Genomic DNA, 17,432 nt, shown 5'->3' on the forward strand with positions numbered 1-17,432 from the left:
TGCTGCTGCTTACCACCCTACCTGCTGATAACAATTCTGCCGTCTGGTTCCACTGGGAACATCGCAACACAGTTCATTAGGAAATGGTGATTCAGCCAGGGTTAAAAGTATTGTGTGAGGATGTCTGAACATCCTGAGAGACATGTTCTCTTTAGGGGACGTCTCCAGCCACTTCTGTGGCAGCAATGTACTTTGTGCAGTGGGAAATCTCTCTCTCATCCCCTCATCTCACAGACTGGTTTGGCTGTCAAAGCCATTTTGGTGCTCTTGAGTTCACTTCCTTTTGGAGAGCTCAGAACTGGGACCTGGGCTCTGGGTGTGCACCAGGTGCCTTCCAGTTCTGAATGGTGCCCTGAGTCCATAGCAGGGGCTTCTTTCCACTTGAAACCACCTGCCTGTGCTGAGGATGTCTGGAGCTTCAGACAACAGTGGGCCTCTCATTTCCAGACTGTAAATACTGTAGGTATAGAAGTTCCATCAACTGTTCAATTCTGTGGATTCACTCCTATCGTATTGAATTACTTGCTGACACAGACATAGCTTCTGCTGCATTTGTTGACTGGAAAGACTGAAACTGTTCTTCATCTGATGCAATTGTAAACCTAGGTTTAGATTAAACTTAGTTTGTTCATAACCTTGAAGTGTCAATTTTTGTGTGCCAGTGTCAACTCTGAACTTCTTTTTAAGGGGAAAATTTGCATCAGATTTTAACCAAAAAGGTAATTTTTTTTCTTTTACAGCCAAAAGAAAGGAATTGTGAGTATGCACTTTATTCCTTCTTTGAAAATGAATGTTTAATACTTGGTAGGTTCTCTTGTAAGCAATATTTTCCTCTGCTACTGTGACTTGCTTACCTGTAACAGCTATTGCCCAGCATGATGTTAGCCATGTGCTCATCAGAGAAAAAGGGTCAGAGTGATAATCATTGTCTTAAAGGATACATTTAGACTTTGCTATGCATCTCTTCTTTGCAAATCAGTAAAGTTGTGCAGGGGAAAATCTGTCAAGTTTGTTCTCTTCAGTCAAGAGGAGCGTGTAGGGACTTTTTTGTCAGACTAGCTGCAGTTTGAAATAACGTCAGATCAGAAACAACTTCTAGCTTATGGGTTGTAAATATACCTACTAAAGTAGGTATATTGTAGTTGGTTGGATGGTTTGGGAGGATACCACCATATGTCCATAATGATTTGTAGTAATTTCAGTTTTGCCTTTAAACGTGCTCAATAATTTTCAATTTAAAGTGTACACTGAGTATAGCTGTTCAGGCATCAGTGAAAGAAATGAGACTACTTCCTTTAGTAAGTAGTTTCCCAGTATGCCACTCAGTTTGAGTTACACTTCAAGATTATTTCAGAATTTACTTAAAAATAATATAGAATGCTGACCTGCAGCTTTGCCACACCACTGAGAATGACAAGCAGCATTGTGAAGAGGGATTCAGAAAAACATGCTCGGTATATCTTTCGCAGGAAGTAAAATCGTCCCCAGAGGCCTTGTCCATTACAGTGCAGCAGTGTGGTTGTGGTGCATCTGGAACCTAAGGTATTTTCTTCAAACACAGAGAATTGAGTTTTAGTCCCCTGAGGTAAAGAAGGGACTCAGCTTCCCTGGAGCAAATGTTCTTGTAACTGGCTAAAAGAAAATTAGGCTATCCTCTTTTGCACATGAAGTGTTTATGAACATAATTGAAAATTACAGCCACAAGCTCTTGAGTGCAGGAAAAATACTTCTCATTCTCTTGGTCTGCTGTGGATGGCAAGTGTTTCCTTGTGCCTGCTCCAGCAGCCTCCCTGCCTGCTGTGCCAGCATGGTGGGTGGTGGTGTCACATCTGTTGCAGAGGCTGGGTACTAAAAGTTAGATGCCCAAAGGCAAAAACATTCAAGCTGTGCTGCGAAGGTGCCAGAAGGCTGAACTGTGCACCAAGGGGCCCACAGATTAGCCCTGAGATTTGGAATGCTGTCATGCTGCCTTTTCCCAGGTGAGGCAGCACATGCAGTGTTAACACCAGATGTGTCAGTAAGATGATAAAAGGTACAAGGCTGTGATCAGCTAGGATTTTCTTAAAGGAAGAAAGGTGCCATGTGTTTCCATTCAGCCACAGTTCCTGCTCAGCCTGTGACAGGGAGCCTGATGCTGCAGCTCTGAGCCAAGGGTCAGTTCAATTAAAGTTGTGCCCCAGGAGTACAGGTGTGATGTAGGCTGGCACAGCACTCAGCCAAAGCCTGCACTGTGCAGTGCCTGTGAGCTGCAGCCTCTGCTGCCCACCTGTGTGCTGGGCCCACACATGCTGCAAGTGGTGACTGAGCTGTTCTCCCTGTGCTGGCACTGTGTCACAACTGAGGCTGCTGCTCCAAATCCCCTGGTGGCCCTTCTGTTAATAACCTGCTATTTGGACAGTGACCTGGGTCTAACCAAGTAATAACTTCCACAAATTTTGGAAATTGGAGAAACAGACTTGGAAAAGAAGCAAGGTCATTACTATATAAATCAATATTCAAAATACGAACAGATTTTAAAAACATACATTTTCAACTTCGCTGTGACACTTAAGGTTAATATCTGCATGCGCACTGGAGTAGAAATTGTAGCTTTCAGGAGCCATTAGCAGTTTTAAACTAAATGGGAGGAAGAAAAATCTGCTTTATTCCTTTTATCGCTTTTACATGACGTGATTGTCAAACCAGCTTTCAGATGCTGTAAGCTTTGCAAGTCTGTAACTTAACTGTAACTACAAGAACAATAGGTAGCAAAAACGATTAGCTAAAAAAGCAGGTTTGATTACAGATTTCAAAGCTGAATATTTAGTTGGAAAGTTTCTGAAAAATAGTGGTGTTAGAAATCCTTGAATGGAATGTGAAAGCTTATCTTGGGGATTTTTTCCCAGAGTGTGACACCATCAGCTGCATCTTGACTGTACATGGCAGGATCGACTTGTCTGTTTTGAAATAAATTGCTAAAGATTATTCTTCCTCTCCAAGTTCTTGTAGGTTTTGGTATTACTAGTATTAAGGTAGATAGTTGGAAAAGATAAATCTACCATCTGCTAGATCTTGACCTTTTTTAATTAGGTGTAAGCAAAAAGGAAGGGTTTTTTCCCATTCTTTGCAACATATTTTAGATATTTGAAGAGTGTCCCCAGACTGTAGCTGTTTGATTAAAGATTAAATACTGCAACTTCAATTTCTACATGAAATCAAATACTTTCTGCTCATTTTGAGAGACCTGTTTTTCTCTGTGTATTGTTCATGTCAGCCCTGATGGATGGGCTGTCATGATGTTAAGCTGGTACTAGGATTTCCTTTTGCTAGAATCTGATCTTGATTGTGGTAATATTTTCTAGTATTATTTTCATCAGCTATTAGGAATTTTAAAACCCATGCTGAACTAAGGAGATTAAAACCAACCAACCAGCCACTGCTAGGTATGTGTGCCTGATCCTTCTCTACTGACAAAGCAGGTACTGGGAGTGTACAAAAAATGAGACTATCTATAGCCTAATAATGGACCAGCCAGCACATGGATTCTGAACTGAGAGCATCTTGGCATGAGAAGATGGGCTGCTGTGAACTTTTCCAGGGCAATGCACTGAATCCTTGTTATCTAGGATATTGTGCCAACAACAGGCAGTTTGTGTTTCAGTAGGTACTGATGTCACTTAAAACTGAGGAGTTGAAATGCACCACTTCCTAGTTTTGTACTAGGAAGCACTTATTATGCTGCTTTCCTACCTTTTTTCTATGGAAAGGGAAAGGAATCAATGAGAAGTCAGCTGACACCAGCTGTTCACCAGGTGTATCTCACCTGGTGAAAACTGGAGGTAGCTGGTGTAAATCCATGCCAGCACCTTCCATATGTCTCAATGTGTGCAGGGACAGATCTCCTCCACCAAGCTAGCCAGAATTACTTCTATAGTATCAGAGAAGTGTGAGTCATTCAAGAGCCCGTTTAAAGTCCCTGTAGGCATGTGCTGAGTATGAAAGGTTCTTTAGCTGTCCTTGGTGCCACGAGCCAGCTCAATTGCAAAAGGCTGTAGCTGAGAGATGCTGCTAAGAAAATAAATGCCATATGTTCACAAAGAATTGATGTGCTGCTCCTGTTCCAAAGCTTTGGTGCAAGGAAATGGTTTCTGCAAGACTGATTCTCTGGGTGCAACAGAATTTGTTAATCAGTAAATAATACGTGTCTTTTCCCAGTTCATGACTGAACTTTGTGAGCTGTCATCTTCCCTTTAAGACCTTGTCCTACCTCTCCTTAGCTTTTCCAGCTGGAAACAGTGTGCCTTGCAGTCCTACCAGCAGTTGATGTGGCCAGCGTTACTCCCCCTGAATGTAAATGAAGTGTGCCAGTATATAATGTCCCAAGGAATAAATCCAGCTACCTGATACTTCACCCTCCTGGGAAGGTCCTTTCAGACACAGTAAAGTTGCTACCCTGGTTGTAGCTGCTGACAGAGAGTGGTAACACAGTGCCTGGTGTCAAAACACAGGTGATGACAACATTGAGAAATAGGGCAGTAGGAGATGCAATTTGGGGCATTGTCACAATCAAGGATTATTGTTCTAGGAATCATCAAAGTTACCAACAAAGTAACATACCCAGTAAAAGAGGTTCTAAGGTTATCTATAACAGTGGATTTTCAGTGCAGTTGATGGGTTTGCTACAATCATGTGGCAGTCCTGTGGTGGAGATCACAGGACAAGTACCATGAAAGAAACCATCAGGGAATGAGTAATACTATATAATATAGCAGATTTCAGTAATAGGTAGTAAATGGGGCCAGGGACATGTACTGAATAATGGGACTGCAGGTATCCACTGGTGCTTGGAGTACAAACACACCTTGTTCTCAACAAGTGAGTGGCCTATGTGAGAAATGCCAGTGTTTCCTGGGCTGCAGGCACCCACATCTGTGACAGTCTCAGCTAAAGCTGTCCAATCACACTTGGCTGTGCAGTAAATTCAGAGCTACGTGGTAAGAGATAATAGGTAGGCTACCAGCCAGCGGTAATTTATAATGGAGAAAGTCATTTTATATTGTGTTTACCAACAGTAGCAGGTGTGAGAAAAAAAAAAATTTGTCAACCAGGTGACTCCGTCACCTTACCCTTCTGTGTTCTTCACAATCGAAAGGAGGCCGAATTACAATTTTTTTTATAGAAGTATAGATATAAAGTAGAATTCACCTAGGCCTGAGTTTGGCCCAAGAGCTTTGTTTGAAAAATGTAGAAGAAAAGAGGGGAGAGATTAAGAGGGGAAGGAAGGCCTACTGTGAAATCAATAAGATTAGTGATTAGATTAGATATTAGGAAGAAATTCTTTACTGTGAGGGTGGTGAGGCAGTGGAATAGGTTGCCCAAAGAAGTTGTGGATGCCCCATTTCCTGGCAGTGTTCAACGCCAAGTTGTAGAGGGCTTTGAGCATCCTGATCTACTGGAATGTGGGACAGTGGGTTGGAACTAGATTATGTTTAAGGACCCTTCCAACCCAAATTCTATGATATGATGTTCCATAACATTTCTTCTTGAAATTATTTCAGGTAGTGAATATGAGCATCCCACTTCAATGCAAGATATGCCATTGACAACAACAATTAACACTAAGCCTTGTTTTAGGTTGTTGGGCAACCCTGGGCTCTGTACTAGTGGCAAGATTCACTGTCTCTCTCCTGGACTCATGACCTGCCCACACAGGGCCTGAGACATGCTGCAGGGTCTGTCAGGTCCTTCTAACTGAACAAAACTATTTTGAAGACAAGGGCTTCTATAAATGTCACTTTTGCAGCCAGGAGACTTGAGAAGACTTGAGAAATGGTCATCATGATTTTTCCTTTCCAAACTCTCTTTCTCCTTAACAGACTACATCAGAATCACTGACAAGGCTTTCTTAAATGCAATGTGGTACAGTGATTGCATCACTACTAAAAGGGGAGGCAGGATGGACTGAATTAAAGGATGCTGTGAAAAAGATATTTGGATCTGAAGAATGACTGCTGGGTGCAGAAGAAAGAAGACTGTGACTCAGTAAGAACAGATCAAGCAAAACTGAAGAGCAAAGGAGGGAAGAAAGTAGGATGTGCTGAAGCCAACATGTAAGACAGACAATTGTTCTGTATCCTAAATTTAAAGACAAGCTTATAAGGACCTTCATCTGTGGAGATGGTAAGAAGAAGAGGCTCTATGAGGGAAGTTTTCTCAGCAATGTTATACTAGATGGGGGTGGAAAGGCAAGACAAGCAAGCAAATGAGAAAATAATTGCATCAGACAAGGTAAAAGGATATTTTGGTCCTTGATTTTGCAAAGGTTTAACAAGATTTGGCTTGGGAGCCAAATCTAGCTGTGATATGAATAAATGACATGCCATTTAGATGCTACCTGCTTCCATGGCTTGCTCAATCCCTTCCTGCCTACAGGCAGAGCTGTTTTTGTCCTCTGTAATCACTGCCAGCCTCAAGCAGCTATAATTACCTGTGCATGATCCAGCACTGTGACTGCTGTGTTTCTGTCCTCTGAATTTCTGCAGATTAAGTAAAATGTAACTGCCAGTGGATTTCTGTGCTTCTACCAATACATAGCAGGTAAAGATGCTGTGTTGCAAATGATAGAGGAAAAAAAGTCTACACTCTGCTAATTGCAGATTTCAAATGGGAGGAGTTGAGACCTCTTTCCTCACTTTAAAATGTCTTTTCATTAAATATAATATCAACACTCACTAAATTGAAGATCACACTGAACATATTTTTCCTTAAAAGAAAAAGGTCAAGATACCAATCAGTGAAAAAAGGCCGGATCTTCTACATGTCCCACAAATGCATCTCCTTAAAAAAAAAAAAAAAAAAAAAAAAAAAAAAAAAAGAGCAGATTTACTGTTTGGCTTCAGTCCAAGGCATGGATGTGGGGAGCAGAGCTTTTGTCTTTTCCTCGACCTCAGCAGGGGAGGGAGAAAGCAGTGCTGGTTCCCTCCGGGCTTTTTGCCATCTGTGTCTGCCTGCCGGTTCCTCCCCCAGCCTCCCGTGACGTACAGAACATGTGTGGCTGCAGATGCCAGATCCTGACTTGTGCACAGCTCCCTTGGACCAGGGGCCAGCCTGGCAGCTTGCATGATTCCTCTGTGAACCCTGAGCACGTCCCATCTTGTGCAAACACTGATGTGTCCTGCCCCACCACCTCTCACACAGAAGCTTAATAAAATGCCTTAACGAATGTGTGTCCATGTCGCAAAAATACGTAAGTGCTCCTTGGGGATATTTCCATGGATTTAAAATAACCCCAAACAATTTGCTTTATCAAATGTTTGTGTTTGGGGTGGGGCACTTCCCCACCTACATGCCTAAGTGTGCTGACAGTCAGGGTGAAATTCCCATCTCATTTTTAGGGGAAAAAATGTAATTAGGCAAAAAAAGCAGAAGAAAACAGATTTGGATTTTTTTCTTTTTTTTCTTTTTGGAATTTGGTTGGGGTTTTCTTTCTGGTTATGAATTATTTTGAACACTACCCAAAAATACTGAAATTCTGCTCTGAGTTGCACTAGCTATTTACCAACACCTTCCTTTGCCCTCTCTTTGCACTGACATCTGATTCTTAACTTAGCCAGTTCTAACCTGGGTTTTGTTAATTGCCTTGCAATTAGGGCAGCGGGTTGGTTGAATTTTTTGTCAGTAAAGGTCTTAAAACAACTTTCAGGCAGGCTTTCCTCCTTCCCATCCAACTACTCTGACACATTATACAGCACCCTGTTTTCTGGAAGAGTACCCATAGCTATGGACAACATTTTATTAATAATGGAGACAATTTTTAAAGGTTTTTGACAAGAGGTGCTCAAGGCATATTTGGCTTTTCTTCATTAGAACTGGTGGCATGTTTTTAAATATTACTGTCTTTAAGCAGAAAATTATTCCTGTAATGCTGTAAAATCCCACTTTTAGAATAGGGAACAGAAACTTAAGCCTGGGCACACTGTTCAGAAGTCTGTAGTTGCATACTTTTGCAATATCTTGTTTTGAATAAAAATAAATTTATTAAATTGTTAATTAAGCATAAATTTTATTTCGGTGTTTCTTAGCATGTTTGCAATTCTCTGGATTGTGACTAAGGATTGTGTGTACTTTACTTGAAAACAAATTTTTGGTATGTGATTACAGCATTTTATGCAGACTTTGGTATGTCTGAAAAGTGCTGTGTACAGGATCCCATGAACTCTCCTCCAGTGCTTTCACTCACATTGGCCCACTGCTTCTCAACCACTGCCGATTCCAGCTCATACTGCCATCTCCAGTTCAACCCTGATATTGTTTAATATGAGCTGATAAACTTAATAGGTGCTCCATGTGCATATGTATTTATATGGATGTAAATCCACATCTGGACACAGGCATGCGCAAGTGTATACATTGTTGTTTAATGTATATCTGGATTTAAAAGTGTTGGGCATAACGCTGCTCAGTGGGGTTCAGCTGCTAATGAGGCATCAGCTGAAGGTCAGGGGGCTCCTCTGAACCAAGCTGACACCATTTCCCAGTGCTCACATATTTATGTGGAGCTCATGTAAGTCTCATTTCTGCCCCTGCTGAATGCCCTTACCTAGTGTGCCTGGCCATCTTTTGGCTGCCAAGACCTCAATGCAATCTTATTTTATAGCCAGATTCCAAGAAGGTTACACATTATAGGCCTAGAAAAGGTGTCTCATTCTGATCTCCGAAATTATCAAACAGAAGATTTTTTAAGGTTTACTAAAACACCCAAAGATTAAAAGCCCTGCTTCTTTGGATCTTGGACTACTTCGGACCCATACAAAGATTGGGTGGGCAAAATTTTCAAATTGGACTTTTGCTACTTTCTTATCTGCCAGGACCCAAGCTCAAGAAAAAGTCTTTGTTCTGAAAAGCAACAAAACTTCACTGTACCTCATATACTAACTGTCATAGCTTCTGCTTCCTGATTTCATTTAGCAAAGTCATCAACAGTCATATGAGAAATTAGAAACTCTGAACTGGGTTTATGGCTAACAAATTAGGTGTTTGCTCTTATAGGTATTATTTTGAGGTAGGAACTGAGGCCTTGTGTGAGAAAACTCTAAACAAGTGACAATTGAGTGGAAAATCTTAGCAGAAAGGCAAACACTATTTCCAAAATTATTTTTGTCCAATGATTCACTTCAGCTGTATTCTGTCATATCTTGACTTAGCAAATGAGTGCCTGAAGCCAGATGACACTCAAAATGGTGTCTTTCCATAGTACTGAACAATTTGCTTCTGACTTGTGAAATTCATATTTCAAGGCTTTCTATTTACTTGGAATTAATTCAAAGAGAACTGAGAGACAAGAGATAATTTGTGTTAAATAGAGCCTGAACAGTGAACTTGCCTTGAGTGTCAGCTTAGGTGCTTCTTTAAAACAAACAGATATGTAATTTGTCATATGAATGCACAAAGCTAGTCATGAGTCACAGTATCCAGCACATAATTGCTTGTCACCCCACACAAACATTTGAATTTGGACACATGCTTTTAATTTCCTCAGATTTTGGGGGGTTTTATTTGGGTTTTTCTTAGGTTGGGTTTTTTAAGGTTTTGGGGGATTGGTGGTTTTGTTTGTTTTGTTTGTTTTTTTTGGTTTGGTTTGTCCCACTGTTTCTTGCTGTTGTGTTTGTTTGCTTGTTTGGAGGGAGTTGTTGGTTTTTTTCTTCTTTGTATAGCACCCAATGAGAAACTCTTATTTTTTTAAATACTTTATACTCACTGTAAAAACATTGGAGATCTGGAAGTGAAATGCATAGCATGAATGCAAAGTATTATCTTCTGTAATTTCAGGGGAAGAAGAAGCAATGGTGCTTAGAGGATGGAAGGCATAAAATTAATAACTGTGCTTTAGGTGGGCACAGTTCATAGTGTTTTGATCTTCTAGTAATACAAGAGATATAAAGAAAGTAGAGCTGGAGGAACCAATACAATTCAGCCCTGCCTTTCCATAGAAGACAATAGAATGAAAAGTTGTTTATAATCTGAAACTTTGGAAAAGCCCTATACACCATCTCTATCTTTCATACACAAAAGAAATTGGTCATAGTCAGTTTTTTAAGGTAACCACTAATATATTGAAAATTAAACTATGTAGAGGAAAATTTATAAAAGTGAAAAATTGCCTACTGCCTTTGTCTTTTTGCTAATACACAAGAAAATATGAGAGGAATATTTTGTTTTATAAATAGCTGCATGATTGAATAAGTTGAGGTTTTTCAGCTGTGACCTAATGTATTAAGAATTTCTTCCCTTTAAAACTGGAAGGGGAAGCTGAAAAATTTGAAATGTGGTTTTCTTTGGTATGTAATTAAACTATAAATGACCTTTTATGTAGGTGATCTGTATATTCTAATTTTAAAGTTTTGCGATTTATTAGCAAGAAAAACTTCTGTGAGTCCTGCACCAATATTCTCATATGGGGACTGTGGTCCCTTAACCAGAAGATCCTGTCACCATCAAATGCAGAAGACACAGCCAGTGTTCATTCATCTTCAAGTCCTGCAGTAGTCTGGAAGAACAAATTTCATGCCTTTGCTACCATGAGAAGGTTTCAATTTGTACAGCTACAGATTTGTTTTTGTTTAATGCTTTTGGGTATTGTAAACATTCTAGGAAAGCTACTATGTTTTTCTCTGTGATGAGTATTTCTTTGGCAGACTTGAAAATCTCAGAGAAAAGAGGAAATCTACCAGTTGGGAGAAATTTTCAAGGATTTTTTGTTCTTTTGGTAATAGTTTATAAATAGTACCTGTTTCTTAAGATGCTGGAGAGTGTTATCCCACTGGATACAGAATGTGAAAACACAGGAGAGAGATCCAAACAAATTGCAGCATGTGGTGCATATTTACTTAAATGTTTGTAAGCTGTGTGACACCAAAAAAGGCAGGGAGCAGCCGTGTTTACCGACCTGAATTTTGATCACATTCTGCTGTCAAATCCTGTTTCATTGACTGACATGAAGTTTATGCTTTACTGACAGTAGTTGAATGAGACACCTCTCTCGTGGCTGTCTTCCCTGCCCTTACCAGGGGGTTGGAAGCAGAAATGGGTCCCTTCCCAGCCATTTATTGCGCCACACAGTTATCTTCCAAGGACGAGAGTTCTGCAGCTCAGGACTCTGCTGAGCACTGTACGCACCAGTTCACGCACGCAGGGACTTCTGTGCCTGCCCATTACCCCAGCAAGAAGCTAAGCCGAGTCAACAGCAAAAAAAAAAAAAAAAAAAAATCCTACGGGAGCCCTTTTCAGGCTTAAACTCCGGTTGCGCGGTGAAAATGCCGCCAGAAATAATTTTTCAAAATCCTAAAGACTGGGGGGGGAGGCAAAAGTTGCACGGCCCTTCTGCCGGCCCGTGCCCCGGTTCCGCTGTGGCCGCACGCCGCCGTGCCCCGCAGCCCCTCTGTACCCCGCAGCCCCCGCCGTGCCCCGCAGCTCCCGCCGTGCCCCACAGCCCCCGCCGTGCCCCGCAGCCCCTCTGTACCCCGCAGCCCCCGCCGCCCCCTCCGTGCCCCGCAGCCCCGCCGTGCCCCGCAGCCCCGCCGTGCCCCACAGCCCCCGCCGTGCCCCGCAGCCCCTCTGTACCCCGCAGCCCCCGCCGCCCCCTCCGTGCCCCGCAGCCCCGCCGTGCCCCGCAGCCCCGCCGTCCCCGCCGTGCCCCGCAGCCCCCGCCGTGCCCCGCAGTCCCGCCGTGCCCCGCAGTCCCGCCGTGCCCCTCCGTGCCCCGCAGCCCCGCCGTGCCCCGCAGCCCCGCCGTGCCCCGCCGCCCCGCCGTGCCCCACAGCCGCCGGCGGCGCTCCCGCGGCGGGGCGGGCGCGGGCAGGGCCGGGGTGCCGAGCGCAGGGGCCGAGCCGCGGGGCGCGGCCGAGCGCGGCTGGGGGCAGGTCCGGCGCTGCCACCGCAGCACGTCCCCACCCGCTCTGGCGGAGGGGAGCTCGCCGGAGTCCATTTTACCATTTTACCGGGGCAGCCTGGCCGAGGCTCGGCGGGCAGAGCCGGCAGCGGCCCGGGGGCACCCGCAGCGCCCGGCGGGCGGTGCGTGCGGCGGGCGGGGAGAGGCGGCCCGGGCAGCGAGAGGGGTGAACCGTCCCACAAACACACGCTGAGAGCTCGTGGCAGCAGAGAGCAGCGTTTGCGTTGGTTTCCCCCACACTCCGTCCCCCCCCTCCCCCCCTTTTTTTTTTCTTTTTTTTTTTTTTTTCTTCTTTTCTCTCCGAAAAACATGGCTGAAGCTGGGACGGGCTTTTTGGAACAGCTCAAGTCTTGCATCGTCTGGTCCTGGACTTATCTCTGGACGCTGTGGTTCTTCATCATGCTCTTCCTCGTCTACATCCTAAGGGTGCCGCTGAAGATCAATGACAATTTAACCACAGGTAGGCTGTGATCCCGTGCCCCCCTGCCTGCCCGGGCTGCCCGTGGGGGAGCGCCCAGCGCCGCCCCCTCGGGTGCTGGAGCCCTGGCTTCGGCTGTTTGTACTGCTCGTGTTGTACTCAAGCATTCCTGTTAGCCAGGATTAAAACTTCGGTTGTGTTTCTGATAAACAATAGATCTCAACTACTTTTTCTGAATGGTAATAAATAATGCGTGTAAGTTCGCTGGAAGATTATCGCTGTTGCAATGGACTTTGCTTTGGGTGCTCAGGCTCGCTAAGGTTGTGTGTGCCGCTGCTGTACTGAATCAGCACTAACTTACGTACTGTTAGCCGGTCTGCATTGGGCAGTTACGGCTTTATCTTGAAATTGCTTATTCTTCCTACCCATCTACTTCGATAATTTAATTTCTACCCCCCCCCCCTCCGAAACCCTCCCACCCCTCTGTTGGACAAGACAAATTAGTTTTGGGGCAGATGACATGTAACCCATGTGGCATCCCTGCTGCTGGGAACTCAAACATTATCTGAGCATTTTTCACCCATCCCTCTGGCCTGTTCTCATTTGATAAGCCTCTGGCAATTCCAGCATCAAAGAAGAATTAAAAGGAAAAGAAGATTCAGCATAAGGCAGCTTTCACTTTAAGCATAAAGGCAATTATGAATTGCCTTTATAAATTATAAACTTCAAATGCAATTTTGGTGAAATTTTCACAATGTCTTTGGACAATATCCTGTTTCTTTTGACATTGCCACACACTGATTAGAACAGGAAGGAATTCTTGTTGCTTGATTCTTAATAGTTTATGTAATGCGTATGTCCCAGGTAAACATTGCAGGCCGTGCTTGTCAAGCAGAAATGTCAGAATGCTTCCTATTATAATTTTTGCTATTGCAGAAAATCACAGGCATCCATCTGAGATCTAATCAACCCCCTCTGATTTCTTCCTGAGTTTGAACAAACTAATTCTTGATGCACTTTCTCATTTTTAATGTTACTCCAGCTGAGTCATCTTGGGGTTTACAGAAATGTCTCAAAATGCAAGTAAAATGACAGTATGAAATCTTTGAGGAGTTTAAAAAGGCTGAAGAAGGTCCCAAAGTGCCTGATAAAAATGGGTTACTGGGGAGAATGACAGGCACAGTATGATCTTTATGCATCATCTGTTCCTAAATGGAATTCATTTAAAAATTACTACTGGTAATAACATTATCATTTTTTGTTTTATTTAGTTTTTCAAAGTTTTGTGAATTAATTAAAACAGATTTAATTTATTGTGGATCTTCCCCCTCTAGCCCCCTCAGCTGATTACAGTTGGATTCTACTGCCATTAGTTTAAGGTTGGTCATGAAGTACCACAGCAACTGATGACGTGATACCAGTCACATATATTTCAGTAATGTGAAAATAAATGTGTAAATGTTGCTACTAAAACTTCTCTGTGGCATAAAGAAATAGTAGGGTGGTTTAAAAAATGACTGGGTATTTTCCCAGAACAGGCTGGATCTGTTAGTGAGTTGAGGTCAAACAAACTGGTTTTCAGTACCACACCAGAGGCAGGCTTACGCAGCTCTGAGTTAAAAAAACTCAGTTTCACAGGTATGGTTTGTACTTCATGGAGTAGTGATTTAGAAAGGATTTTGATCAAACACCTTAAACAGAGCCCACAGTGGGCTGCTGTGATATGAAGGGCAGGGAGGGCACCTGCTGCAAGGACCTGGTGCTTGCTGCTGCTGCTGCTGTATGACTTTGTTTTCCCATGCCTACTGTTAGTATTTCTAAAAGGAAGTGGAAAAGCTGGAGAAGATAGTGGAAAAATGATTGCAGGGCTGGAGAGAAGCATCAGAATAAGATCACAGTAAGGCGATCTTGTCATGGAGAGAGAGAAAGAAATGGCCTTTTAATAATGAAAAGAATTACAAGAATTGATGACTTGAAGGAGAGGACAAACTCAATTTTGTCATAATCAGGTGTTAATTTGTAGCAAACTTGAATCAGCTGATTAAGGAGCCTTTGGGATTTGCATGTCTAAAAGTCTTCAAATCCAGTGGTGAAATAGGAACCACAAGTGTTCGTGCAGCCTTAAATTGCTGTTTGGCAAGGACAGGGCAGCAAGCTGTGCACCACTGGCAGTCAGAGTCATTGCAGATGGTTTCACCAAATGGAAAGGTGGTTGGTCACTTGTATCAGAAAGTCTGAGTGGGAAGTGTGGGGTCTTTTCCCTCTTTCAGTGTTGTACAGATGTGCACACCCGAGTATTAGTACATGTTGGGCATCCCGTGTGTTTCAGTGAGCTCCCAGGCTTGAAGGTCCTCAGTTTGGCCAAGCATAATTTCAGTGTCCTCAGTGGAGTACATTACTGTGATATACCCAAAGGGAAATCTAGTCTGTCATACAAAAATATTAATGGTAAGCCTGATTGTGGTGTTTCATGTGGTTTGTTTTTGGTTTGGGTTTTTTTTTTTTTTTTTTTGTTTTTTAAGTTTGATGTCCAGATCAAATAATAAAAATATGAATAGGAGAATTTGAACTATTGTACCATACCGTTAGCCAGGAAGCAAGAGAGGACACTTAATATGCCAGGCTAAAATATTAAATACAGAATAAGCAGTTGAGGAAGCGGATGTTATTATCTTATTCCAAAATAATTAAATATGCCTATTTTACATAACATGCTGGATTTTCTTCCCATGTCGGCACTTGCACGACTTCTGAATGCCACACTAATCTGCACTAAGACACACCTCTTCTAAAAATGTGCTTGTTTTTCCTGACATAAGAATTTGGATTTCTAGTCAAATCCTAAGAAGGGAAGAGGCACTGAAGTTAAAATCTTTCTGATGATTTTATTTATCCTTTCAAAGTGCAACAGAAAGACAGATTAATGACCAGAGCATTAAGTGCAACTGGCTTGTGACAAAGCAGACAGGAGGAAAACTCTGGCTTGCCAAGGGTAGAGAAATCACATAAATTGATTTTCTAAACATGTGAAAAATAAATACATGGGTATGAGCTCTGGGCTGATTCTGGCTCTGTTGGTGTCTGTGGAGTCTTTTTATTATTCAGCTGTGCTGGAGCAAGGCCCTGTGGTGTAACCAGCTGAGCTGCTAGGGAAGGGAGCATTACAAGCCTGCAGAACAGAAGGAAACAAGTAAAGTTGTCCTGCCAGGCCCCTGAGGTCAGCAGGCCCAGGGTAACCACGGCTGCAAGAGCAAGACTCCATCACCTTGTGGTGGCTGGGACAGAGTTGTTATCTGAGAAACATGGTATATTTTTTCATTATTAATTTTAAAAAACTATTATTATTCATACTGAAATAAATAGCTAAAATTGTAATTAATGTGGGATTTGTGATCAGGTAATAGACTTCTTAAAGCCAGTACCTGAGACAGTGTGCATGGTGCTGGCCATTTGGAGAGGGGAGAGGCTGGTGTGGAGCAGGGCAGCACCAGGTCCCCACTCACCCTGTGGTTTGTGTGGCCAGGGGTGAAGTGAACATCTTAAAAGTCCTGTAAATTTATGATAATAACACTTTCTCTTTGTCCATGAATTCCTCAGAAAACACAAAATGGAGAGGTTTTTTTAGTCAGCCTGGCCCACCTCAGATGTGTGCATTGCAATGACTTCAGGAAACAAAGCACATGGAAAAGACCCATCTTATGAAACTACCTTGTGTTAAACCACGCAGGAAAGCTGAGGGTGATTTCATTAGCAGAAGTACTGCAGGAGATGGAGAGATGGAGCCTGCCTCTCAGGTTTGGGCTATGCTGTCTTAGGGTGGTGGCTGCTATCAGTGAAGCTTATCTCAACTTTTCTGATCTTCCCTTTCTGCGCTTCCTGACTCTGCAGATCTATACTGCACATTGGTGCAATGTGCCCCAATAAGCTGTAGTGTGAGAAAAAAGTAACTTTTCATTCCCATGGTGTCAAATTCAAGTAGCAGTGGAAAACATTTGCCTGTTATTAAAGTTTACCTAATTTCTCTTTTTCCTGCTGCTGATAGTTTGGCTGCGTGGAGCTGTGTGTGCGCAAGCTGCAGTAATGAACCACCCTTAGGACAGAAGGGTTTTTTGGGGACTGGACACCTGGGAGTGGGTCTTCCCTGGGCTGGGGGCACAGCTGCAGGGGCTGGGGCTGCCTGCTCTGCCTCTGAAGCCACCGCCTGTCGCCTGTCGGTGTGTTTGCTGTGATAGCATCTTGACAGCCGGTCAGGAGGTATTGTTCCCCTTCATAAATTTAAGCTAGTGCAGTTAATCATGAGGGCTGGAAAACATTAACCTGACAAAGGCCAGGGAGTTTCAAACAGTTTGAAAACCAGTGAAGAGATTCTTTCTTTTAAGAAGAACTGAAACGGTTTGTTTTAGTTCTGCAGACTTGCTGGTGGTTGTTTGGTCTTTCTTCAGAGCAATCTGCCGTCTTTCTACTTGGTTTCCCTGTAAGCATCTGCTGTGTGAGCTACAGGAGTGTGGTGGTGGGCGAGTCAACAGAAAACCTGGACCAAAACTCTCATGCCACCAAACGAGATGGAAGAATTCTTAACTTCCTGCAAGTGCCATGTAGATTTGTTTGGGGTATTTTAAGAACTTGACTGTTGAAAGTGAAATTTCAAACGCATGACCACTTCTGTCAAGGTCAGCATCAATCCTGCATATGAAATTCACAGAATCAGTTACGGATAGATAGTTTGCTCACTGACCCAAAATCACTTGCATTGATTTTTGCATTTCTTAGAATGTAAATTAAATATTTACTACATACTGATCTTATTTTCTACTAAGTGGAATTAAAGTAAACAGTGGTTTCTTAACTGTTAACCCCTCTCTTCAGTTATATCACTTACAGCACCACAAAGCATTTGTAGTTGCTGCTGAGCCTCCATTCAGGGTTTGGATATTAGAGGTTTTTTCAGTCTGCCTTTTTGGCTTTTGCAAAAATCAGTTTTTGCTGCTGTAGGCTAATATTCAGGAGGTTATTATAAAACAGGATTTAACTGTTTTAAGCATCTTTATTTCATCATGGTACACTTTGAAACTCTCCCTTTAATTTTTT

The 17,432-nt window shown here is 42.9% G+C and overlaps 1 protein-coding gene across 1 annotated transcript in view; it reads left to right on the top strand.

Moving 5' to 3' along the window:
- Positions 1-12,220: 12,220 nt before the first annotated feature.
- The window catches only part of ST7 (suppression of tumorigenicity 7), a 135,767-nt gene continuing 130,555 nt past the window's right edge, over positions 12,221-17,432 (top strand). Inside the window, exon 1 of the mRNA XM_058804701.1 lies at positions 12,221-12,386. Coding sequence (XP_058660684.1) covers positions 12,236-12,386 — 151 coding nt within the window. The 5' untranslated portion in view covers positions 12,221-12,235. The remainder of the gene's footprint in view (positions 12,387-17,432) is intronic.

This window comes from Ammospiza caudacuta, chromosome 5 (assembly GCF_027887145.1).
Source record: "Ammospiza caudacuta isolate bAmmCau1 chromosome 5, bAmmCau1.pri, whole genome shotgun sequence".
In the NCBI taxonomy this organism is placed as follows: Eukaryota; Metazoa; Chordata; class Aves; order Passeriformes; family Passerellidae; genus Ammospiza; species Ammospiza caudacuta.